The sequence below is a fragment of the Haliotis asinina genome, chromosome 3, assembly GCF_037392515.1.
Source record: "Haliotis asinina isolate JCU_RB_2024 chromosome 3, JCU_Hal_asi_v2, whole genome shotgun sequence".
In the NCBI taxonomy this organism is placed as follows: domain Eukaryota; kingdom Metazoa; phylum Mollusca; class Gastropoda; order Lepetellida; family Haliotidae; genus Haliotis; species Haliotis asinina.
The window spans coordinates 78389738-78416026 of NC_090282.1; the positions used below are offsets into that span (position 1 = coordinate 78389738).

Consider the following 26289-nt stretch of genomic DNA (forward strand, 5'->3'; position numbering starts at 1 on the left):
GATGACGGCGATACTTGACACATGCACCCAATTCACAGATACGTTTAAACCTGTCACTCAAACTTTAAATATCTTCGTCTCCTTGTTTTCATTTCCACACTGTGTATGTGAAGCCAGCAGTCAGATTATAGACTCTCGAACACACTTAAAATACAACGGTGCAGTGTGCCATACCATATCGGATTTCACTTGACGGTGAGTACCTACTAATGGTCTATCAATGTCTCTGTCACCCCAAGTCAGTAACTGAGTGAATTTAATGCCTGAAACATTATCATGAATTGAACATGAAATTCTCTAGTATAGTATAGTCACTTACGTGCTGAAAACGACGACATGTTATATGACAAGGCAATACTATTTTCGAACTAAATGAGTCAAAAAGAGCAAATTATACACAGAATCCACACTTCATTCCAAATGATCGCACGCCATGGCCACGTCATCTGATGACAGATAGCTGTAATTCATTGTAATGTTTTTCAATGTATTTGTTCGTAAAATGTCCTTTCGTTGCAAACAATCAAAACACCTCACACGTCTTTACCAGTCCCCGTTTATATTTTCAGGTGGTGTAAATGATAAAAATACAATTGACAGCTTTGAGATCATTGATATCCGACCGTGGATTCTGATATATCGTGGTGGAGATTTTAGAATAGGTGTTGCTATGAAGTAAGACCTCCATGACACCTACCTTTTTCATCTTCCAGGAGACGATGACAATGCCAGCAAGCCAAATCAAGACGATGGATGATACCAAGCCAGCAGATGACAATGATGTATTTCATTCACATTGTGGAGCTGGGTCATGTCGTCCTCGGGCTCTACAATGTTTCAAAAATGTCCTATCATTTTCCATTTTCTACGGCCTCTCAGCCATGATCACACAGTCCTTGACTATTTACATTGTCTCACAAATAACAGCCCTGGAAAAGCAGTTCAATTTGAATAGTACAACAACAGGCATTATCCTTGGCTGCAATGACATAGGTTTTGTCTGTGCCGTTATTTTTATTAGTCATTTTGGAAGACATCGATCTATTCCTAAAATAATTTCTCTTTCTACCATGCTGTATGGCATATCAGGTATTTTAGCAGGTCTATGCTATTTCTTTGACCCCTATCAGTTGCCGAAACTTTCAAACGAGAATGTCAGGAATACATCATTGGACGAGATTTTTGTGGCCCCATTGTGTGACGCGGGTAACACGACATCAGAGGGCTGTGGTGAGGGAGGTGTAACCAATGATGCTGGCAGTCCACAATGGATAGTCTGGATTTTGGGTATCAGTATGGCTCTTCAAGGTATTGGAAAATCACCCAGAGGGCCTCTGTCAACTACTTACATAGACGACAACAACTCCATCAAGACCAAAAGTGGATTGTACATCGGTAAGAACAAAACTTGAAAAATCAAAAGTAATCTCTGTTAGAACATAGTATATTGATCGGTTCCAACCACATTATTACCAGATGATGTTATCCTGCGCCTGTCGTATATACATGCAAAGGCACACCCATTATTCATTTGTCTATTATAAAAACGTGTTTAAGCTTTGCTGAGACCAGCTAACCACCAGCTGAGAAACCCAAGCCCGGAGGAATATTGCTCTACATATGATTTGCTGTTTACTGGAAAGTTAAAGACATTCACAAAACCGATTGTTAATGAACACGTTAGTCTAATATTGTTACGGAAGGGCATTTGAAGCTGCCTGTAGCTTTCATGCAATTACGTATAGTTAAAACAGTCGTATGTACACTTTCATTGGGGCATTTCTTGTTCTGTAGATATGTTGTGCTATGGATTGGATAATGTTATGACGTCCCTATGTGCATGGTGTGGATTTGGCGTACAATACGCACACACATGATGGCTATTTATGAGTGAAATTGTGCAAACTGACGCTCAAGTGTACTATGGCTGTGAACAAAAATGGGATTATTCAAATTCAAGATCCTCAGTCTGAACTTCAGAATCTGTAGTGAGTGAGTGAGTTAATACTTAACGTCACATTGGCAATATTTCAGCCATATCGTGACGAGAACATTTTGATACTGAAATGAAATATGTATACATTATAAAATCCTGTCGTCAAAGGACAGTAAAACTACTAGAGCATCACATTTACAATTAAAACTAGTGTGGAGAGTTAAAACAATTACCACTATTCGGACAATACAACATAAAATACGGGCTGCAGATCGCCAACAACTGAAGGTAGATCACCATACTAGGGGCCATGGGGACTTACAGTACCTTTGCTACCTGCGTGGACCCCAGATGGATTTACACCATCCCCTCAGCCGTTTGCGATTATACTGAAAGTTAGCCATTATTAAAAACAACAAATATACTACGATTAAAAGTTTGGTCGTACTAAATTTACATAGAATGTTTTGGACTTACGTACCCTCTCAGGAGGACAATAATTTTACAATACTTCAACCCCCCTCGAGGGCACAGCCACTAACAATCTCAGTTATTAATCTAGACTACCAATAATAAAATATTTATCTATTTACAATTCTGATAACAAATCTAATTCTTTTAAGAAGGCAATAATTAAATGAGAGCTGGTATGAGTAAAAAGATCCTGCATAGTTCGTGAGTTAAAATACTGATCCCTTGTGATGGAATACTCTACACAGTCAAGCAGGATATGCTTGACTGTGATTCTTTCATCACAAGGGATGCAGAACGGAGGATCCTCACCTTTCAAAAGGTATTCATGAGTATATCGTGTATGGCCAATACGACATCACCTCATAATGACCTCCTCAAATCTGGACTGACAACCCAAGTGGGTGTAACCAATATAAGGTTTCATTGCATGTAATTTATTCATACCCACTTGGGTGTCCCACCTCTTTTGCATCAGGTCTCGGATGTACGATCTGATTGTAGCTTTATAATCAGAGTATGGGATAAGAAGTGGTGTCACGGGTTTCTTCAGTGCTGCCTTGGCAGCAAGATCAGCCATTGTATTGCCAGAAATGCCTACATGGCTTGGTAACCAACAAAAGACGATGTCGTATTGGCCAGTAGCAAGATTATTAATTAATTCAATTATTTCTATTAAAAGCGGATGTTTACAAGAAATATTTTTTGATGGCCAGAAGGCAAGAAAGAGAGTCGGAAAAGATAATATATTGGTTATGTTTAGGGTGTCTTTGAATATATTTGAGAGCTGTTAATATGGCGTTCGCTTCTGCAGTAAAAATAGAACTGTTATTTGGAATTCGAGAAGATATTGTTCTTGATCCAATGACAGTGGCACAAGCTACTGCACCACCGTCTTTGGAACCATCTGTAAATAAGGGTTTGTAATTGCTATATTTAATTTTTAATTGATTATATTCTTGTTTATATTGTAATTCATTAGTTTCTGATTTTTTAAATGAAGTTAATGTTAGGTCGACTTGAGGTCTAACCAACTGCCAAGGAGGAGAAGAAAGAAGACGGGATGGAGCTATGTTTTCGAGCTCAATGCCGGCCGAAGAAAGAAAGGGTTTAATTCTATGTCCTAGGGGCGGGACAAGAGAAGACTTTTTGTTGTATAAATCCTCATAAAGGGGATTGAAAACACAGTTATAGGCAGGGTTAGATTCATTAGAGTATAATTTAGTAATGTACTGTAAAGCTAACTTTATACGGCGCTGCTCAAGAGATGGTTCATCAGCCTCAACGTAGAGACTGTCAACGGGAGAAGTTCTAAAGGACCCAAGACAAAGTCTTAGACCTTGGTGGTGGATAGAGTCTAGAAGTGTTAAGTTGCTTTCACAAGCTCCACCATATATGATGGATCCGTAATCTAGTTTCGAACGGATAAGTGATCTATATAAGTTAAGCAGGGTAGTTTGATCTCCTCCCCATTTAGAATTTGAAACAACTTTTAACAAATCTAGTGCCTTCAGACAGTTGGCCTTAAGTGATTTAATATGCGGCAAAAACGTCAAGTGGGAGTCGAAAATAAGACCCAAAAACTAGGCCTCCTTTACAACTTTGATAAGTGTATTGTTTAAATACAGTTCAGGGTCTTTATGCGGTTTGTATTTGCGGCAAAAATGTATGCAGTTAGTTTTGGACTTTGAAAATTTAAAGCCATTTTCTAAACACCATTTATTTATTTTGTTTAAACATAACTGCAGTTGCCGTTCAATGGTATGCATATTTTTACCACGACAAGAAATATTAAAATCATCCACAAAAAGTGATCCATCAACTGAATCGTTTAAAACCTTGGATAAACTATTGATCTTAATGCTAAACAATGTGACAGACAATATACTACCCTGCGGAACACCTTGATCCTGACTATAATGGTCAGACAGGGTAGAACCCACTCGAACTTGAAACTGTCTGTCATTTAAAAAGTTCGATATAAACTGAGGCAAACGGCCTCGTAATCCAAAATCATGTAAATCTTTTAAAATCCCATGTTTCCATGTTGTGTCATATGCTTTTTCTAAATCGAAAAAGATTGACACTGCGTGTTGTTTATTAATTATGGCATTCTTAACAAAAGACTCCAAACTTACCAAATGATCGATAGTACTTCTGTTTTTACGGAAACCACACTGTATATCTGTTATTAGGTTATTGGTTTCCAAGTACCAAACAAGTCGATTATTTATCATGCGCTCCATGGTCTTGCAAACGCAGCTAGTTAGTGAAATGGGCCTATAATTGGAAGGATCAGTATGATCACGTCCAGGTTTGGGAATGGGAACAATTATAGCATCTCGCCAAGACGAGGGAAAGTTTCCAGACGTCCAAATATCATCAAAAATGTTTAAGAGCGTTTCTAAACATGATTCTGGTAAGTGCTTCAGGAGTTGATAATGCACGTTATCAGCTCCTGTAGCAGTATCATGAGCCTGGTCAAGAGCAGTACGAAGCTCATGGATCGAAAATACTTCATTGTAATCTTCCCCATTATCTGAAGTGAAATTGATAGGTGTCCTTTCTTGTTGGTTTTTATACTTTTGAAACCGGGGTACATAATTCGACGAGGAAGAGTGTCTGGCCAAAGTTTCTCCAAGTTTATTTGCAATGTCAGATTTACTAGTTAATATTTGGTCTCCGTCTTTAAGATGTTTAATGCTAGATTTTGAACCCTTGCCCTTGATTCTCTGGATCATGTTCCATACTTTTGATATCGGCGTACGCGAATTGATTTTCGACACATAGTTTCGCCAAGATTGACGTTTATTTTGTTTGAAGATACGTCGTGCTTTTGCATTTAATATTTTGAATTTGTTCAAATTATGGACCATAGGGTGGCGACGGAAATAATGCTCAGCCTTTTTCCGTGCCTTCCTAGCCTGTTTGCAGTCGTTGTTGAACCATGGTTTTCGTATGTGTGGAGTCGTAGAGGACTTTGGAATGCAGTCATCGGCTATTTTGTTCAGTTCATCAGAAAAGAGTTGGACGGGGTCAAGAACTCCTATAAACAGTTCAGGCTTCAATCTGTTGGATGAAAGTGATTCAAACAAAAGCCAGTCAGCTTTGGTAAAGTTCCTTCGTGACAAAGGAGGGACGTCAGATGGACATATAGCTTTAAGAATAGTTGGGAAATGGTCACTTCCACACAAGTCGTCATGGACTGACCATTCAAACTCACCCAGCAGAGTAGAGTCAGTAATTGATAAGTCAAGGGAAGAATATGTTCCTGTACCAGGATGTAAATAAGTGTTGGAATCATCATTAAAGAGACAGATATTGTTGGCAGAAATAAAATGTTCTAGTATGTTACCTTTGCTGTTTGTATGTGTACCTCCCCACAAGGGATTGTGTCCATTCATATCGCCCATGATGATACAGGGCTTAGGAAGTTGGTCATAAAGTGCCTGCAGATCGCCAGGCTGCACAGAACAGGAAGGAGGAAGATAGAGAGAGCACAATGTAAAAACAATGTGCATCGTTACACGGACAGCAACGGCTTGGAGATGGGTATTTAGAGGAACAAGACTGTGAATGGTGCCCTGTCTCACTAATATTGAAGAACCTCCAGTTGCTTTCGGCCCAGGAGGAGAAAAGCAGTGATATGGATTATACTGTCGTATATCGATGTGATCGTTTTCTTTAAAATATGTTTCTTGTAAACAAAATGCCGATGGCTTAAAATCTTGTATAAGTAAATGTATATCATTAAAATTGTTCTTCAGTCCCCTACAATTCCATTGAATAATAGTATTGGAAGTGTTCATGGAGGCTTAACTGGAGATCGTGATTGGGAGGAGTGTTCACTCCTATGAATTGGTTGTGAAGGAGGAACGTCTATCTCCAGAGGTTCATACGAGTTATGAACCTCAACAGATGCAAGAACTTGAGTGGGCGTCTCCACGTTAGTGAGCGCCTTTCGTCTTTTCTGTACTTTCTTTTTCTCTTTTCTAGATAAAGTTGCATCATCGGTATGTGTACTTTCCATGGAGTGAGATGGTACATCACGAGTAGGATTGTCTGTTTGTGAAGTGGTTGATTTCATATTACTTTTCTGAGATATGTCAGAGGGTTGGTGCAGTACAGTCTGGTCATCCTTGACCCAGGAGATGTCGGTCTGACATGACACGGAGACTGTCTTACAAACTCGAGTGGAGGATGCAATTGCTGCGGAATATGTTTTTACATATGTTTGAGCAGGAGATGGTACTAGTTTTTTTGCTTCTTGGTAGGTTATGTTGTTTGTGTGCTTAATTCTTAAGATTTGGGCTTCAAATTCAAACGATGGACAGGATTTAGAAGACGCCATGTGATCACCATTGCAGTTAGCACATTTGAGGTCATTTGTGCACTCAGAGCTATCATGGGCTCCAGTGCAACGGCAGCATACTACCATCTTGCTACGGCAGAACTTAGCACCATGACCAAACTTTTGACACTTAAAACATCGGAGTGGATTTGGTACATAAACCTCCACCCCGATGTTGAAATATCCAGTCTTTAGTGATTTAGGTATTACAGGTTGAGAAAAAGTGAAAAGATAGGTGTTGGTTCTAACAAAGACACCATCTTGTGCTTTTCTGGAAAAACGTTTTACATGTGTGACTCCTTGAGATTTTAATTCAACAGCAATTTCCTCCTCGCTCATATCAGAAAGACAGCGAGCAACATCTCTCACAATGCCTCTGCTCGTGTTCAGTGTCTTGTGCACTGAAACAACAACGGGAGTATTAACAAATTGTTGTAAACCCAACAGATTGACTGATTGTTGTTTCCTCAAACACTCCACTAGTAAGGCACCAGTCCGTAGTCGTGTGACATTCTTAACATCTCCACAGACACCTCTAATGCCCAGTGAGATAGCAAACGGGTTTAGTTTTAAAGGACTTCCGTCAACTGATGCAATTGTGATAAACCGTGGCCAAGAATCAGAAATATCTGGAGCTACCTCCTCATCAGACGAGAGCACATCTACATGTCTGCGTTTAGTTGCTTTGCAGGAACCAGGTGAATTGTATTGAGACATGGTATAACATACGAATTCAGCACCCCTGCTCCCCACCCACCATGGAGTGTCAACAAGGACGGTGTCAATTTGCACCGGATCTCCAGGATGCTAACACCAGGGATACAGGGGTGGTATACTCCAGTAAATATGACATGAATAGCTATATTTGTCCAAAAGATTAGTTGTCAGGCTGGTTCGGCCCATAACAATAATCCAAAGACATATAGAATTCAGCGGTCAACATCACCAGATTGGCCCATGAGCCACCGCCTTCTGGCATAGGACTCTAGGCAATTTCCTCGATGCAGAGAAATAAAATCTGACTTTGAACAAGACCCAAGACCCAACAGTACAATGAAAATGTGCAAAAATAATCCCCATGCACAGAGCCTGGCGTGACCAGCCGATTGATAGAACCGGGCCCATTCTACCACCCGTCTAGGTGAAGTCAGGGCCAAAGTGATGTGTTGAGCAATAGGAACACTGGTCCTGCTCCTATGCCCTCAACCACCAGGATCCCCTTCTCCACCGACACAGGGTCGCAACCCACGGCAAACGGGTTGGTGGACCAAATATGCCCCCGGGTCCACAACGGGGGGTTGGCGAGCACTTAGCGTTACCCAGCACCCACCACGAGGAGGTGGCTCGCCACGGGTGCCTCAGAATCTGTATGATCAGCTACCGCAGCCTTGACATAACCCTCTGAGGGGAAGAACATTAATAACAAGGGAAAAGTACGTAAAGAATTTATTTCTGGTTTGTGTATTTTTAATGATGACTCAAACATATATTTGAATCCAGTCACTAGGACTTATTTTGCCCTCGATTTGTCCGATTGTCAAACCTGTATAATGAATTCTAATGAACGGTTCATGATGACCAATGTGGGACTTATTACTTCCCAACTATTCAATAAGATATTATCCGTGGTGACGATCCTCCTTTATTAAGAAGGAACTTCATTCAGGCAGCCTGGTCATTATGTGAGACATTGTGTACTGAACATGACGTTTTCAGTAACCGTGAAGATCCTATGGAGCCTTTTTTCGATATACTTACTGACATTGCTGACAGAACAATGCCACAGTCCTCTACCGTTCCACATATTCGTAAACCATTATTGAATATTCAATGCATATAGGCCAGAAAAAGTACGAAGAAAGTATTTTCGAAAACATCCTACTGCCAATAATGTAGTTAAATTTAAGTTAAAATTTCAAATGCCAAAACTCGACGCGCATTTAAACAGAATAAGCGTCTGTGTTGTTAAAATCAGTTTTTCATGATAAATTCCCGCACACCAATGTCCAAGATAAAGCGCAAAGGTTCCAAATCTACTCTCCAACATCTGACGGATGGTGACAATGTATTGATCATTTAGGGTCCATGGCGGTAGCAAAGGCACTTTAAGCCCCCATGGTCCCTCGTATGGTGATCTACCTTCAGTTGTTTGCGATCTACAGTCTGATATTTTTCTATCGTCTTCTATAATTACAGTTTTAGACTGATATCTGTGATAGTTAATTTTTACTCTTCTTCGCTGACAGGTACAATTATTGCAAGGTGAAAATATTATAAATATATAACCTGATTTAGTCACGATGTGGCTGAAATATTGCAGATATGATCTAGAATCGTAACTCCAATGTACACCCGCGAAGGTCCGGCATAAACGGTCTTCAGCAACCCATGCTTGTTGTAACAGGTGACTACTGATATTGGGCCAGCTGACTTAGTTGACACGTGCCATCTTACCCCAACTGTCCAGATCAATGTCCATGATGTTGAGCGTTGGATTGTCTGGTCCAGCAACGATTACTTACAAACTGTCGCCACATTGCTCAAACAAACTCACGATGATACTTCTCTTGTCCAAATATTGTTGGTGGTCATCCTTACATTCAGGGCTATGCCTTCTGCGCATCGGTGTTTTGTGTTACGCTTCTTTTGTTGTTTGTAATGTTCTGTTTTTGTTCTTTCATTGTTCTGGGTATTCATACCTTCCTGCTGGTGTTTTCCATACACCAGATGCTTCTGTTATTCTTACATTGGTCCTTGTGTTAACTTTGCCTTCCTGCTGTTGTTGTGCAGGTATCGCTTCGACGATGTCGCTGTTTGGCCCTGCATTGTCGGTGATAATAGGAGGAGTATTCAGGACCATCCCTGTCGATCTGCAAGGTAAGTTTGCGACAGTAGCATCTGTTTCATACGTGAATATGTTCGTTCAAACATTTTTCAAACGTGAATACATTCTTTAAATTAGACCCAAGTCAGAGACTTAAGCATTTTTAGTACCACTGCCCATGACATAAACCCATGTGAAGCCACGGCTAACCCAAGCTGAATGCGAGGCGCAACAAGGTTAATATTGTCACGACCTATCCCACTGGCTACCCATTTTCTACATATTTTCATATTAGTGATGTCTGCCTTGTAGCACTTCAGTCTTGAACCATGCAAAGGGCATACGGATCTATAGCGCACATATCCATGCATCTAGTACTTGCTCAAGGCGTTGGTACATGGTTCCCTCGATCATTGGATGTCAGTCTCAACGTCATATCGCATTACAGTCTCAACTGCCTGGGGAGTATACAACTCTTGCTGCCACTGGGCGCACCGAGTGTAGTTGTGGCACGCTCAACCTAACGAGGTACCCAATCCACAGCTAGGAGGACTGGGACACGTAGTCACAGTACTTTGTCCAAGTTTACTGCATGTTGCTGTACCCGCAACCAGGTTATATTCTCATTTATTCTACTCCCAGACACGGTGTTAACCAGTGTGATCTCATTGATTCTGTTCCCCAGACACGACGTTAATCATTGTAGTCCCATTCATTCTGTTCCCAGACACCTTGCTGACACCAAGACACCCCGAATGGATTGGAGCATGGTGGATTGGATTTCTAATGTTCGGCTGCTTGGGCGTCATCGTTGGAATACCTTTATTGTTCTTCCCGAAAGAAATTCTTCCAGCTGAAGAAACACCATCACTCAAAAAGGACCCTTCCGTTAAAGAGAACATATTAGGTGCAAGTCTACTTAAATATAACACAGCATGTCTCCAGTGTTTGGACAGACTAAAGCAATGTACGAGTAGAAATCAAAAAGTTCTATTTTTCACCAAGACATTTTCAGGGTAGAAACTTTGATTTCTCGTCCTTACGATTTCTCTACATAGTCACCATCCAGACTGAAACATTTCTTGACCTTGAGCAGAACGTTTAAATAGGCCCCCTAATTTAATGGAAAACTAAAACTCCGCTTCTTCAGTGACGTCACTGGTATCGTGAAAAAGGAATCCATAACTTGGCTTATTTGCCAGGGACTTATGATCTGTTTGAACATTCCTTTTCCATCTCGCAACAGTATCATAAGATTTCATCTCCTCTTGATTCTGTCGGGCAGTACAACCCTTCGACTGCAAAAACTTGATAGATGTTGTCATGTATTTCACATAGTGTCACTAATCATTCAGCATGAACCTGGGTGATATTTGTACATTTGTACACTAATCACTTGATGATAAAGTAACTAAAGTTGACCATTTTCTGATTTTTCCATTTTTTATAGTTGTACTCAGATGAAAATTCAAAGTACAATAGCTCCCCAACAAGCGGTTCATCTCAAAGCAATGGGTGGTCGGTTACTGAATTCTCTGCTCAATGCTGAATTCAACCGCATTGTCTGTTCTAGGCTCTGGTGTTTATACGTAGTCTTCAAATAGCTGGAATAACGCTGCATGCAGTGTAAGACAGCAATAATAGTCGTTATGACAACAATGAATGAACCAAATGCATAGATTTCACACTTTTCAGTGGCAGCCCATATTTTGAACTTTGTATTTGCAATTGTCATGTCTAACTGTTCTGTCCAAAGAGTGTTATGACGTGATCGGCAGGAGATAACACACCACCTCCTACAAGGTTTTCTATGACATGGCGTTGACTTCAGAGTTGCCCCGATCGATTTTCCGTGTGTTGAGGAGTCCTGTATACAGTCTGACGCTGACTGGCATCCTCATCTTGATGTTCCTGGTGGCTGGAGGTCAGGCCTTCACATCTAAGTACGTGGAGAAACAGTTCATGGTCCCCGCATCCACAGCAAACATCATCCTAGGTGGGTAAACATATGCCCATCATAACTCTGAATCATTTCCTGATATGCTGGCATTCCTCTCGTCAACTATGTGAAAAGGCAACGTCAGGCCAAATTACAGGTAATTCAAACTTTATGTCAGGCAACATTGTTATTCGCTCTGCAGCTGTTGTTCTTAAAGTACTATAAGCTGATGACCACGACCTTTAAGCTGGATGTACGAGGATAATTACATAAGTTTAATCTTGCTTACGGTCTACCATGCTGACCCGTTTCACAAACGTTAAATATACGTAATGCTGGGTTTTTTTTCAAGAAAAAATGATAGTTGGTATGGGTGAAATCTGTATCATGACTTCTATGTGGTTCAGAGAATGTGACTTCTTCGGTCTCCAGTCGATCATTTTCACCAGTAATGCAAACTCAAGCAGGACTGAAGCAGTTAAAATTGAACTGTGACCATTTCATGAAAGGTTACACTGTGCCTAGCACAATGTGGGTAGGTTCTCCAATTTGACAGGGAAAATGTATCAACGCTCTAAACATGTGAGTGTCTGTTTGAAGCTGTTTGATAACATGGGGGACATAAGGGTCCGTCTTTTTATTTTTGCGTTCTTGGCCAGAAGGAAACAGATGAGGGCCTAAAATATATTTCTCTTTGTGTGTAATAAAGAAATTTCATTGATGCCTAATGTTCGGGACGTCATGATCAAGTAGGCATATTATGAAGAAATATAAGGAATTAAGCATTTTTAAACAGGAATTAAGGTTTTTTTCCTCCTGACAGGTCAAGAGCAAAATATCTGCTCTGCGTGGGACAGGTCATTCAAAACCATCAGAACCATTAAGGGAAGGGCATTATTTTCACCACCCACGTCAGCATAGATCCCTCCTGATGTTGACCATGATGACTGAACATACAAAAGTTACTGACCATCCTCTCCCAACTGTGAAAATGAATGAAAGTCCTAGACCTCGGCTTACACGCACGACTTGTGTTGCAGGGATAGAGAATCTCATCAGCCTTTCAGTCGGAACCTTCACCGGGGGACTTTTGACAACTCGTCTTAAACTCACACGAACTGGTTGTCTCAAGCTCACCATCATCACCATATCTGTAACATTACTGGCCAATGTTGGTATGTTTTTCATCGGATGTGATACGCCCCAAATCCATGGATTCCATGAGAGCATTGGGTAAGCATTTGAAAATTATGAAAAGTTTAAAAAAGTCAGCAAGTGTTTTCTTAAAAGGAAATGGAAACACGTCAAAACAACGCAAAGCGTTGCACCAGATATACATGGTCGTCAGTCGTTTCTTAGCTTTATGGCAACATACCGGCTGTAAGGTGATCCGTGTTTTTGTGCAATTCCCATATGTAACCTATCTTTGTCAAGTAAATGATTTACTATTCAGATTAAAAAACCCCAGATCCATTAAAGTATATAAGTATACTTATCATGTGTTAGTATAAACAAAATAGGCAAACACTAGCAAGATTCTAATATCTCATGATTTATTGATTGGAAGCAGCAGATATAGAACTGATGAAAATGTAGATAGCTTATGTACACTTTTAATGGCATTGAAAATGAGTATCACTTTCATCTTCAACATCAACTTCTCATCTGTCCATTAAGAGGTATTAGTATTTACTATGTCAAAACACCAAACACCGTAAAATTCTCTTCTCTTATAAGCAGTAAAAAAATATATTACACAATTTTGAAACGCTCATTCACAATGCAGTATTGTATATAACACAAGTTTTAGTTCTAACATGTTTATTCAATGCAGTTCCTCATTATATATGTGTGTGTACTATAGGAATGTGGCTTCGTCAGCATGAAACAAAGATTGATTGATCCAACTTCACAGACGAAAAATTGAGAACGTAAAATATACTAAAGATCAGCAGATAATAAAAAACCTCGGTTTTCATGTATTTTAGTGGTGGAATTTATGAAATTTTAATTTTTTAGAACATTTGGTTATAGTCCTTAAATGTATTTATAATATTGAATGGGTTTCTTGGGAAACGATTCTCTTGGATAAAGAAAAAACAGCGTTTTTTGTGCATGCAAGGTAGACCATATTTTATGTTCCATGGGGATATCCATACAACCCAAGCCACCCATTCAGTTTCACGAAAGGGATAAACGTGACAGGCCAACACAACTTTAGGACATCCCCACCACCACCACCCTACCACCACCAAACACACACACCAGTGTGCCATTTAACACTATATATATATTCTGGTATATTTTCAGAATCATCACATTTGACGACGGCATCAGAGTGTGTTCGTGCGATAGCACCAGCTTCTTTCCAGTCTGCGGAGATGACGGAATGACGTACTTCTCCCCCTGTTTCGCTGGCTGTACAAACCAAACTCTGTCGGTACGGTATCAGCTACTGTGCTTAATATTGACGTCCCTTTATACCTTACTCAGTACTAACGCGCGTTTATGGCGAATGCGGTCCACCTTCGCGTTTATGTACATTCACTTCTATATGATGTCGCGTATGTTTATGCTTGGTTTATCGGTTTAGTACGCAGAGATAACATGTTGGAGTGGGATCCAGTTCAGAACACAGGCGGCCAGCACGTTATCATACCTTACATCCAGAGTGCCAAGCAAGACGAAAAAGTGCCATCGTTTCACACGACCAGGGAAATCATTTCCCACAATGATTGGAGAATTCGCAAACTGACTGTCGCACACTGTACGGCTCATCTACATTTATGTAGGAAAAAGTACAATATACTCATGGAACAAATGAGGGATCATATGAAAGTACTAGTGTTTCCGTATTTATATCCCCAAGGAAGGAACACTTGTACTTTCATGTGTTCCCTTATTTGCTTCCATGAGTATATATCTTAAAGCATTGTCTAAGTAAAGCAAGGTATTTTAGTGGTGTACACTCAAACACCTACATGCTGGCTTTCAAAATGACAGAAAATCATCCCCTCTTAAGTTCATTATTTTGTCTGTTCCCCAGATGTATGGAGGTTGTAGCAAGGTGACGAGCGGCCAGGCAACATCAGGGATGTGTGTCAGTGACTGCCCCTACTTCTACTATTACATTGGAGTCGACATGATCATAAATCTGATCGGATGCTTGTCAGTCATGTCGATATATCTGACCCTCATTAGGTACGTGACACAAACCTGTCATTATATGACCCTTTTTATGTATATCACACAAAACGTCACACATACAAATCATTTAATGTCTAATTACATTGACGTGGAAACCGTACAAAATGTCCTCCTAACACTCACCAGAAACGTCATAGGTACAAAACAGAACATGCTACTCATTCGTTGTTAGGACTTCATCACTGGAATTCATAACAGAGAGTTGTTTCCCTATACACAACCACGTGTTCATGAATATTTAACGCAATGTAGAAAGTAGTCATATGTGACATGTTATATTTGGGACCACACTTTCTCAGCAAAATCCAGATTCTAGTACTTTTATTGGTTGAGTCCCACCCGGGATTCGATCCACACCATGATCACCTAATCGCCAGTATGAAAAGTTAGACGTTTTTCTCTCTCAGCCACTGCGGCTTCCAGAAATAATGGAAGTCGGACAACTGTTAGTGCAGACCGCGGGCTTTGCAATTCCAAATATACCGTGTCAAAAAAAGAAACTTTACAAAATCTAATTTTTAAAAATAATGCATACCTTTTCTCTAACGATACGTCTGTGTATCCGAAATGGGATCCCTATCTTTCGACTCTACATAAACGTTAGCAAATCCCACTCAAACCCATCCATTTGTCGTGCAAATGACGTTAGTGCCAAATCAGGTTTTGCACATGCAGTAGATCACGTGATCTTCGCATCGAAGTTTTCTTCATTTGCACGTGTTTGCATCGGCCTCAATAATTGAGAAAAACACCACTTTTAAACTACAATTCTGAAGGCACTTTAAATACCACGATTGTCAAATGTGCAACGTGAACGTGCCGTTGGCATGTTGCAAGCGGGAACATCAGTTATTGACGTCGCAAGAGCAATGGGATGCAGCCGTCGTACTGTGTATGACTTGAGAAGTAGTCTACAACAAACTGGCACCACCTCTGATCGCCCAAGGTCGGGTCGTCCGCGTGTGACCTCGCGAGCAGAAGACCCGACCTTGGGGTCAAATCGTCCAACGTCACGCAAGTGACAGATCTCTACCGGCTACACGAACCAGGGGCCCGTTTCACAAAGCCCTCTTACCGGCCCGACCTCGTAAAGCAGGCCGTAGACCATCTCGTAATTTTTTACCCCGTTTCACAAAGGCCTCGTACATTTACACTGTGTCGTACACAACCCCAAATTTAGGACCCCGACTGACCTGTCGTAAATGCTTTAGGAGGTCGTAAACACTACTAGTACAAAGATGGCGTCAACGACTATGGTACAGCAAGTGATTAAAACACGCTAACTAATAAGACCTGAGAAATTTTGAGATCATTATTCAAAGCATTATTTGGTTACGGTATGATTTTAAATGAGGAAATCGGATAATTACTATGATTATTTGATTTAAAAATAACATGCTAACGATCACTGATATCAGTGTTTCATGTTATTTCCAATGATAACTCTGAAACGCAGCCGATGAACCTAGAATCGGTTGGGATGCTTTCGAAACTATACTCACACGAACGCCTAAGTGCGGTTTCCGCCATATTGGATTGTGTTTACAAAATCCCGTTTCACGAAGGCCTGTATTGAGACGCCTATTACATCACGAATATTCCATAGTCAGCTGTGACAAACGCAATAATTACCGATACACGTTAGCGTGATATTACATCTGGTCTTTGCCACCAGTCTACATAAAATAAAACGAAACATACTGGGGGTGAAAACAAAGACTAGTTTGAAACATAAACAAACAAGAATTCCGATTTTACATCGTGTAGCACTTTATAAACAAATTCCGACATCCAACCGGCTCTCCATTTCTTTGAATGGCTCAATACCTATATGCATAGAAAGAGTAACATAGCAGTAAAGAGTAAATTAAAAACAGATAAAATTCAAGTATTTGATACTTCATAAGTAATTGTCAGAGTTTCCGTGCAGCGTGATGCCATAACAGAAACAAAATCACGCAGAACAACAGTAATTATCAATGTTTCTGGCTTCTTCTCTTACTTTCAATGAAAATGATGAAAACATATAACAACACACAGATAGTCAGAGTCATTCTGATTGCTTACATATAATATTTATGCTCAAACGATCCCTGAATCGAGGGAGAAGTCCTCGCAAAGTCCTGTGTACCCTTGTCAGCGAAGCTGCCATTTTGTAAGAAATCGGTCATCGGTTGTGATGTCATATGTCAACATTTTCAGTAAGTACTGTGAAGTATATTTAGCGTATGGTCCAGATATTTTTTTCATGAAACCAATTTCAATATTTACATTTAGCCTTGTTCAATGTCACATCAAACGTGGATATAGGGTATATACGTTTTCATTCTTTGAAAGTGTTTGATTGATTGAATAAAAGTTTCGAAAGAAGCTGACACACTGAGAGTAGCGGACAATATTCAAACCTTTACATAAGTGTTAGTAGATCAAACGTAGTCATAACGGCAACATGTACTTCCTCTGATGAACAATATTCAATACATTGGGACACATATATTGCAGTTTTATATGAACAGATTAATGGACAGCGATTAATTCAAACCTTCTACGTGAGTGAGTGAGTGAGTTAATATTTTACGTCACATCGGCAATATCTCAGCCATATCGTGACGAGACAACATGTACTTCCTCTGATGAACAATATTCAATACATTGGGACACATATATTGCAGTTTTATATGAACAGATTAATGGACAGCGATTAATTCAAACCTTCTACGTGAGTGAGTGAGTGAGTTAATATTTTACGTCACATCGGCAATATCTCAGCCATATCGTGACGAGAACAACTAATATCAAAATCAATTATATATCTACTATAAAACCTGTCAACGAAGGACAGTAAAACAACTAGAATATCACAAATGGAATTAAAACTAGCATGGAAAGTTAAAAACAACATCACCATTTGGACAATACACTATAAAATCAGGCTATAGATCGCCAACAACTGAAGGTAGATCACCATACTAGGGACCATGGGGACTTACAGTACCTTTGCTACCTACATGGACCCTAGTTGGATTTACACCATCCCTTCAGCTGCTGGCGAGTGTACAATATACTAGGCAAAATTAAAACAGGAATACTACGATTAAAAACCCTGGTAGAATTAAATTTACTATCAATGTTTTTGGACTTACGTACCCTCTCAGGGGGACAATAATTTTAAAATACGTAAACTCCCTTTGAGGGTACAGCCACTAACAATTCTAGTTACGAATCCAAACTACCAATTATTAAAATACATCTTTTTACAGAAACATATTGCTCAAAATTCAATCAAAAAATCAATTTCTTTTAAAAAACCAAGAATTAAATGAAAACTAACGCTGCTAAAAAGATCCTTCATTCTTTTAACTGTAAAATACATATCCCTTGTGATGGAGAATTCAACACAGTCAAGCAGGATATGCTTGACCGTGACTCTCTCATCACAAGGGATACAAAATGGAGGATCGTCACCTTTTAACAGGTACGCATGAGTATATCTAGTGTGGCCAAGACGACATCGTCGTAGAATAACCTCTTCAAATCTCGACTGACAACCCAAGTGGGTATAACCAGTGTAAGGTTTTATCTCATGTAATTTATTTATACCTAGTTGGATGTCCCACTTCTTCTGCATCAGGTCACGGATATAACACCTAATGGTGGCTTTGTAATCACTGTAAGGAATAGGCAGTGGTGTCACAGATTTGTTGAGTGCTGCTTTAGCAGCAAGGTCAGCCAATGTGTTACCAGAGATCCCTACATGGCTGGGTAACCAACAGAAGACGATGTCGTATTGGCCAGTAGCAAGATCATTATACAATTCAATAATTTCTATTAAAAGTGGACGTTTACAAGAAATATTTTTAATAGCCTAAAGGCAAGAAAGAGAGTCGGAATATATTATATACTGTTTACGTTTCGGGTGTCTTTGAATATATTTAAGGGCTGTTAATATGGCGTTAGCTTCAGCTGTAAAAATAGAACTATTATCTGGTAATCGAGAAGATATTGTTCTGGATCCAATGACAGTAGCACAAGCCACTGCGCCACCGTCCTTGGACCCATCTGTAAATAAGGATTTATATTTGCTATATTTATGTTTACATTGACTATATTCTTGTTTATACTGTAATTCATTGGTTTCTGATTTTTTAAATGTCGTTAATGTTAGGTCAACTTGTGGCCTAACCAACTGCCAAGGAGGAGAAGAAAGAAGACGGGATGGAGCTATGTTTTCCAACTCAATGGTAGAAGCAGCAAGAAATGGCTTAATTCTGAGCCCAAGAGGCGGAAGAAGGGAAGACGTTTTGTTATACAAATCCTCATAGAGAGGATTAAAGACACAATTAAATGCGGGATTAGACTCATTAGAAGCTAATTTTGTAATGTATTGTAAAGATACGACGTAAGTTGAGGGAAGGCTCATCAGCTTCGACGTATAGACTGTCAATAGGAGAGTTTCTAAAAGAACCGAGACAAAGTCTTAGGCCTTGGTGGCGAACAGGATCAAGTAGTTTTAGGTTGCTTTGACAAGCTCCACCATATACGATGGAGCCGTAATCAAGTTTAGATCGCACCGGTGATCTATATAAGTGAAGGAGGGTAGTTTGATCCCCTTCCTATTTTGAATTTGAAACAACCTTTAATAAATCGAGTGCCTTCAAGCATTTGGCTTTAAGGGATTTAATATGTGGCAAAAAGGTCAAATGTGAGTCGAAAATAAGTCCCAAGAACTTGGCCTCCTTGACCACTTTGATTGGGTTACCACTGAGAAATAGTTCTGGGTCTTTATGGGGTTTGTATTTACGACAGAAGTGTATACAATTGGTTTTTGATTTAGAAAATGTGAAGCCGTTTTCAAGACACCATTTATCTATTTTGTTTAAACAGAGCTGCAGTTGCCGTTCAATAGTATGCACATTTTTACCACGACAAGAAATATTAAAATCATCCACAAATAAAGACCCATCTATTAAATCGTTTAAAACTTTAGATAGACTGTTGATCTTGATGCTTAAAAGAGTGATTGACAAAATACTGCCTTGTGGAACACCCTGATCCTGATTGTAATGATCAGACAGGGTAGAACCCACACGGACTTGAAATTGCCTGTTATTTAAAAAGTTGGCTATGAATTGAGGCTAACGACCTCGCAAACCGAAATCATGTAAATCTCTTAAAATGCCATATTTCCAGGGTGTGTCATATGCTTTCTCAAGATAAAAAAGCTAGACACAGCATGTTGTTTATTAATCAGCGCATTTTTAACAAATGATTCTAAACGCACTAAGTGATCGACTGTACTTCTGTTTTTTACAGAAACCACATTGTATGTCTGGGATAAGGTTATTGGTTTCCAAGTACCAAACAATTCGATTATTTATCATGCGTTCCATGATCTTGCAAACACTAGTTTGTGGAAAAGGTCGATAATTGGACGGATCCGTATGATCACGTCGAGGTTTAGGTATTGGTACTACTATGGCGTCACGCCATGAGGGAGGAAAGTTACCCGATGTCCAAATTTCATCAAAAATATTGAGAAGAGTTTCTAGGCAGGATTCTGGTAAGTGCTTCAGGAGTTGATAATGTATCAGCTCCTGTAGCAGTATCATGAACTTGATCAAGGGCAGTATGGAGCTCATGATTAGAAAAAGTTTCATTATAGTCTTCCCCATTATCTGAGTTGAAATTAATCGTTTTCTTTTCTTGTTGTTTTTGATACTGCTGGAATTTAGGTAAATAATTAGAAGAGGAAGAGTGTTTAGCGAGGGTTTCGCCCAGTTTATTTGCGATATCTGATTTATCAGTAAGTAACTGATCTCCATGTTTAAGATGATGGACTGTAGATTTAGTACCCTTGCCTTTAATTTTTTGGACCATGTTCCATACCTTGGACATGGGTGTCCGAGAATTTATTTTGGATACATAATTTTGCCAAGATTGGCGTTTGTTCTGTTTAAAAGTACGCCGTGCTTTAGCATTTAAAAATTTAAATTTATTTAAGTTATGCACCATAGGATGGCGACGGAAATAATGTTCTGCATTTTTCCTTGCCTTCCTAGCTTGTTTGCAGTCATCGTTGAACCATGGTTTTCTTATGTGTGGAACTGCAGAGGACTTTGGTATACACTCATCAGCTATGGAATTCAGTTCATCAGAAAAGCATTTAATAGCATCGGGAACGTCAATAAAACGTTCAGGTTTAAGTTTTTCAGCACACAGTATTTCATATAAAGTCCAGTTAGCCTTTCTAAAATTTCGTCTTGATGATGGAGGAACATCGGATGGAGTTACAGCTTTTAATATAGTAGGAAAATGGTCACTTCCACAGAGGTCATCGTGGACTGACCATTCGAATTCATTTAGTAGTTCTGAATTTGTCAATGACAAGTCAAGAGCAGAATAGATCCCTGTCCCAGGGTGTAAATATGTGCTGGAACCATCATTATAAATACATAAATCATTGTCAGAACAAAAGTCCTCCAACAACTTACCTTTAGTGTTTGTAGTTCGGGAGTTGGTCATACAGGGCTTGAAGATCAGTTTTGGCAAATGTCGAAGACGGCGAAATATAGAGTGAGCATAGCATAAACGCTACATGTAAAGTAATTCTCACACCAACAGCCTGCATATTAGTATTTAGTGAAACAGGGCTTTGAATAACGCTTTGTCTGACTAGAACGGATGACCCGCCAGTGGCTCTATCACCCGGAGGTGAAAAACAATGATATGCATTAAAATGACGAAGGTCAAATGTATCTGTTTGTTTTAAATATGTCTCTTGGAGACATATCGCTGAAGGTGTAAAATCCTGGACTAATAGCTGTAATTCATGTAAATTAGTCCTCAATCCTCTACAGTTCCACTGTACAATATTATTGGAATAAACTATCTTTTGGGAGGATTTATTGGGGATCTACCCCGCACTCTTTTGGAGGGCGACAAGCTATGTGCCCTAGAATGGACGTTTTCAGAAACGTCCATGTCTTCAAGAGACCCATACTTATTGTACAATTGAATTTTATTTTGTGATCCTTTAGTAGCTCTGCCACTTTGTTGTTTTGAAGCATCAGGCTTTGGCTTCGGTTTACTTTTCACCGTTTGTTGACTATCAGCTGTCGATTGAGATTTTGAGTGTGACTGAGATGATGATATTTTGTCATCAGAAGAAGACTTTGATGTACCAGGAAGTAATTCCTCAGTCTGGGATGATATAGCAGGGTACAAAAGCTGTGGAGAGTCGCAATTTACCCAGGTCAAGGTAGTTTGGCATCCTGTGGATGATTTTGTTATTTTAGAGGTAGACTCCGATGATGTTTTTGCTACCGTAGCATAACTCTCTGGAAGATCAGACCTCTTTACCAGTTTTTTTTGCCTCAGAAAAGGAGATGTTCTGAGTAAACTGTATTCTGTTAATCGCCATTTGCTCTTTCCAAATTGGACACTGTTTCGAAGAAGATGAGTGATCGCCTGAGCAATTGGTGCATTTTTTAAAATCACTGTCACAATCTTCTGTTGTGTGTGTCTTCTCACCACAGTGAGCACACACAACAGACAATGTACAGGTAGATACACCGTGTCCGTATTTCTGGCATTTAAAACACCTGAGCGGGTTGGGGATGTATGTTTCAACTTGGATATTACAGTAACCTGCCTTTACTGACGTAGGAGTGTTTGGAGACGAGAAGGAAAACAGACACGTGTTTGTTTGGATAGTTTCATTATTTTTCCGGGTTGAAAAACGCTTGACATAAAGCACACCTTGATCTTTCATTTCGCTGGCTATGTCAAGTTCTGACATGTCAGCAAACAGTCGATCACGATCTCTGACAATACCTTTACTTGTGTTCAGGGTTTTGTGAGCAGAGACCGTGACCGGAATGCCCACGAAAGATTTAATACTCATCAGATTGGTCGCTTGCTGTTTTTTCCCGCACTCAACTAGCAGTGCACCCGAACGTAAGCGTCTAATGTTTTAACATCCCCAGCAATACCTTGAATACCCTTAGATACTACAAAAGGGTTCAACTGTTATGGTTTCTTGTCAGGAGTTTCAATTACAAGGAAACGTGGCCAATATTCAGTCGATGCAGACGGTCTGTGCTCAGTATCAACAGAATCAAAGTGGACGTTTTGTTTTTTTTGGTGGGATTTCATAAGCCATGGTTAGTGTAATACGGTTCATCATCCGAGCTCCCCACCCACCACGGAGTATCACAAGGACAATGCTAAAAGCAAGTGGGTCTCCAAATTGCAGCACCAAGGATACCCGGATAATATACTCCAGCAGAGGAATTATAAATAATTAATCTACCAGATTGGCCCATGAGCCACATGCATTTCAAAATCAGAAAATATCGATGAACATTAAAGCCAAGACCGAAATTAAAATGTCCAAATAAAATTTGTGCAATGGCATATATATAGTTCATGCACAGGGCTTGGCATGACCAGGGCCGAAGTGGTGTGTTAGGCAAACAGAACATGGTCAAAGGCCCAGTTGCCCTCAACCACCAGGATCTCGTCCTCCACCGACACGGGACGCAACACACGGCAAACAGGTTGCCCAATTTAGGCGCTTCTTACGACAAGCAATGGGGTGCTGTGGACACATTCTGCCCCGGGTCCACACGGGAGAAGAGCACTTAGCGTTACCCAGCACCCACCACGAGGAGGTGGCTCTTCATGGGTGCCAAACCTTCTACGTAAACAGATAATATTAATGGAAATTATTCATACATTTTATCTTGTAATTTTTAGTGGAATTTAGTGAGAGAATCCAATTAATCTGTACCTTCAATTAAAAACATGACATTTGCATTGTTACTGAAACTGTGAAATGAAATAAATTGGGAATAACAAGACACGCAGGTGCCTGTTTGGTCTCGCTGTAAGCGTTGCTATGCAACAAAGTACCTCTTAAACGACCTACGACATGGATGTAGGACCCAGTGGTACGACATGGATGTAGGACCCAGTGGTACGACATGGATGCGACGTCTTTATGAAACGGTCGTAAAGGAGGTCGGAAGAGGGTCGTAAACAAGGTCGTGTGGGCTACGACCTCCTAAATTTACGAGGCTTTTGTGAAACGCAGCCCAGGATCCCCAACCACGTGTTCACAAGCATATGGCAGTCGATGAGGAGACGGTGTTTGCCAGTGCTGAATGCGCGGGGCGGCCATACACAATACTGAACTGAGAAATTTCGAATTTTTATTCTTATATTCTTGACTTGACATTCATACAGTGTATACCGATGTTTTGGAACGGCGGTGTAGCCTAATGGAACTGATTGTGGCACTGTCAGTGTATCGAGTACATCACACAGATCTCAGCAATGAAATAGTAACAATTTACCACCTTACCATATCTTGTTTTTCTATAATGCCCTGAAGAAAGAATGTGAAGGTTATTTTTTGACTGAGTATACGATGTGCTAAATTAGATCACTTTCTAAATGCCATTGTGTATTCATAGCTTTCTGCCTTGGTAGCCGTCCAAATATACACTTACCTGAAGGATAGACTAACAGTTGTCCGACTTTATTATTTCTTATTGGCTGAGTAGATCAGACGTCGGACTTTGTTTGCTGACCACCTATAAATGGGGTGATTCCGAAAAGTACTAGAATCTGTACTTCACTGAGAAAGTGCCATCGCAAATATGACGTGCTACAGGTGTTCATAACATATCTGACAGCGCCCATTCCTCAACCACGCTATCTTTCTGTAGTGATATCGTCAGTGGATCAGTGTGTGGTCAGTTTCACTAAACGTTGGGGGCCTGTATTCGTTAAAACGATAAGCATGCTCGCCTATGCATCGTTCATGTATGAATGATGCGGGATGTATTTTCTGTTTCCTCAATGAACAGCGTTTCCCCGTGGTGTTTTCAGTTGTACCTGTGTCATTCTATTATGTACAGAGAAATGTTCTTCGACCTTAGGTTAATGAGGTGAGGGCAGTTCAAGTTGTTCTTGCACCGAGATTCATTGCACGTAACTTATCGACATAACAGTGCTTCGGGGAACTATATTTCTAACTCCTCTGCAAGGTACTGCTCGGGGACAACTATGTTTGTACCTCCTCTACAGGGTACAGTTCACAGAATGAACACTATATATTTTAACCTTCTCTTCCTAATATTGCAAGGTATATTTACAATTAGTGTTCTTCTGCGCCTGCTGATCACACACCTTTTAACAATGGATTGTTCACCACTCTTTTTGAGAATCCCGCTTATGCTACTTGCAGCATGTATAATCATGCGTTCATGGTTGAAAGTTGAATGTCGTGTGTTTTTCAGGAGCGTTGAGGGCAAAGACAAGGCGATCGCGTTTGCGTTGCTTGGATTTTTGACAGCCCTGCTTGGTAAGAGATGAAGCAACAGATATCCCACGTATTGTAGGTGTGGTCAGTACCGTATATACCAAGCAAAGTTTCGAAGATTGTATTTTGAAACTACGAAACCGACTTAACACCATATGTGTTGTATTCCCTATGTAGTATGTTCGTTTTGTGAGCGTAAATCTCGTGTCCTCTCTGGTCTCACCTATGATATTGTTAAAATGTTACAAGTGAATGAGTTTAGTTTTAAGCCGCACTCAGCAATATTCCAGCTATATGGTGGCGGTCTGTAAATAATTGAGTCTTGACCAGACAATCCAGTGACCCACAACATGAACATCGATCTGCGCAAGTGGGAACCGATGACATGTATCAACCAGGTCGGTGAGCCTCTTACGACAAGCATAGTCGCCTGTTATGGCAAGCATGGGTTGCTGAAGGCCCATTCTACTCCGGGACCTTCACGGGTCAAAATGTTATAGAAGCAACGTAATATCAACTTTCACTCGCTCATGTGTAACCAGCGTAGATGCAGCATTTACTCAGATTTTTAACTGACTCAGACATTTATGCAAAACAGGCGGCGTCTAAAGCGTTGATGACATGTTTGAAACTGTTTTGTTACGTACTGTTGCAGCATTCCTTCCTGCTCCCATCGTGTACGGCTACATCATCGACAGTGCATGCCTTATTTGGGAGAGTTCGTGTGGGGTAAGAGGTGCGTGCGGCCAGTACGACCTGGAATCTCTACGAGTCAGACTGAAGGCCACGGAATGCGGCCTGAGGGTTACTGGCTTGGTCTTCTTCAGTATGGCTTTCATTGTTCTCAAGTTACAAGGTGGCGATAAACCCACTGATGAATCCCTTGAACTGACAGGGAAAAGGGACAAGAAAAGTGATTTGTCGACCTAACGAACTGAACACGTCTTCAAGTTGTCAGAATCTAGAATTAGGTGAAGCAGCCACAGTTTCCAGAGGGTATTCAAAGTTATCAAACTCACGTTTGCGTTAGCGTATGGTTTGACCCATTCTCTTCCTACAGAGGTTACTCCTGCCATATCTTCCTACGTAACCTCTGTTCTAATACGGCTGTTTCATGGTGCGAGTGTTCAAGACTCGCGATTGGAGGCGTTCAGATTTAGTTGTGCAATCAGAGACGTTGTTTCAAGAGTGATCATTCGCAAGATCTCGGTGATTTCCAAATGCATCGGGAAAA

At 40.2% G+C, this 26289-nt stretch overlaps 1 protein-coding gene across 1 annotated transcript; it reads left to right on the top strand.

Annotated features, from left to right (window-relative positions):
- Positions 1-686: 686 nt before the first annotated feature.
- LOC137279062 (solute carrier organic anion transporter family member 2A1-like) lies at positions 687-25985 on the top strand. The gene is made up of 9 exons (XM_067811539.1): positions 687-1395; positions 9549-9635; positions 10310-10489; positions 11414-11578; positions 12562-12754; positions 13832-13961; positions 14568-14722; positions 25033-25097; positions 25711-25985. Exons 1-9 carry the CDS (start codon positions 687-689, stop codon positions 25983-25985), a joined length of 1959 nt encoding a protein of 652 aa, XP_067667640.1.
- The last annotated feature ends 304 nt before the right edge of the window (positions 25986-26289 follow it).

Bases quoted from the DNA above. Each gene is read 5' to 3' on its own strand.
- LOC137279062 (XM_067811539.1), top strand. From the start codon at position 687: ATGACACCTACCTTTTTCATCTTCCAGGAGACGATGACAATGCCAGCA. The intron at 12,755-13,831 runs GTAAGCATTTGA...GTATATTTTCAG, and splicing joins GGATTCCATGAGAGCATTGG to AATCATCACATTTGACGACG. The intron at 25,098-25,710 runs GTAAGAGATGAA...GTACTGTTGCAG, and splicing joins ATTTTTGACAGCCCTGCTTG to CATTCCTTCCTGCTCCCATC.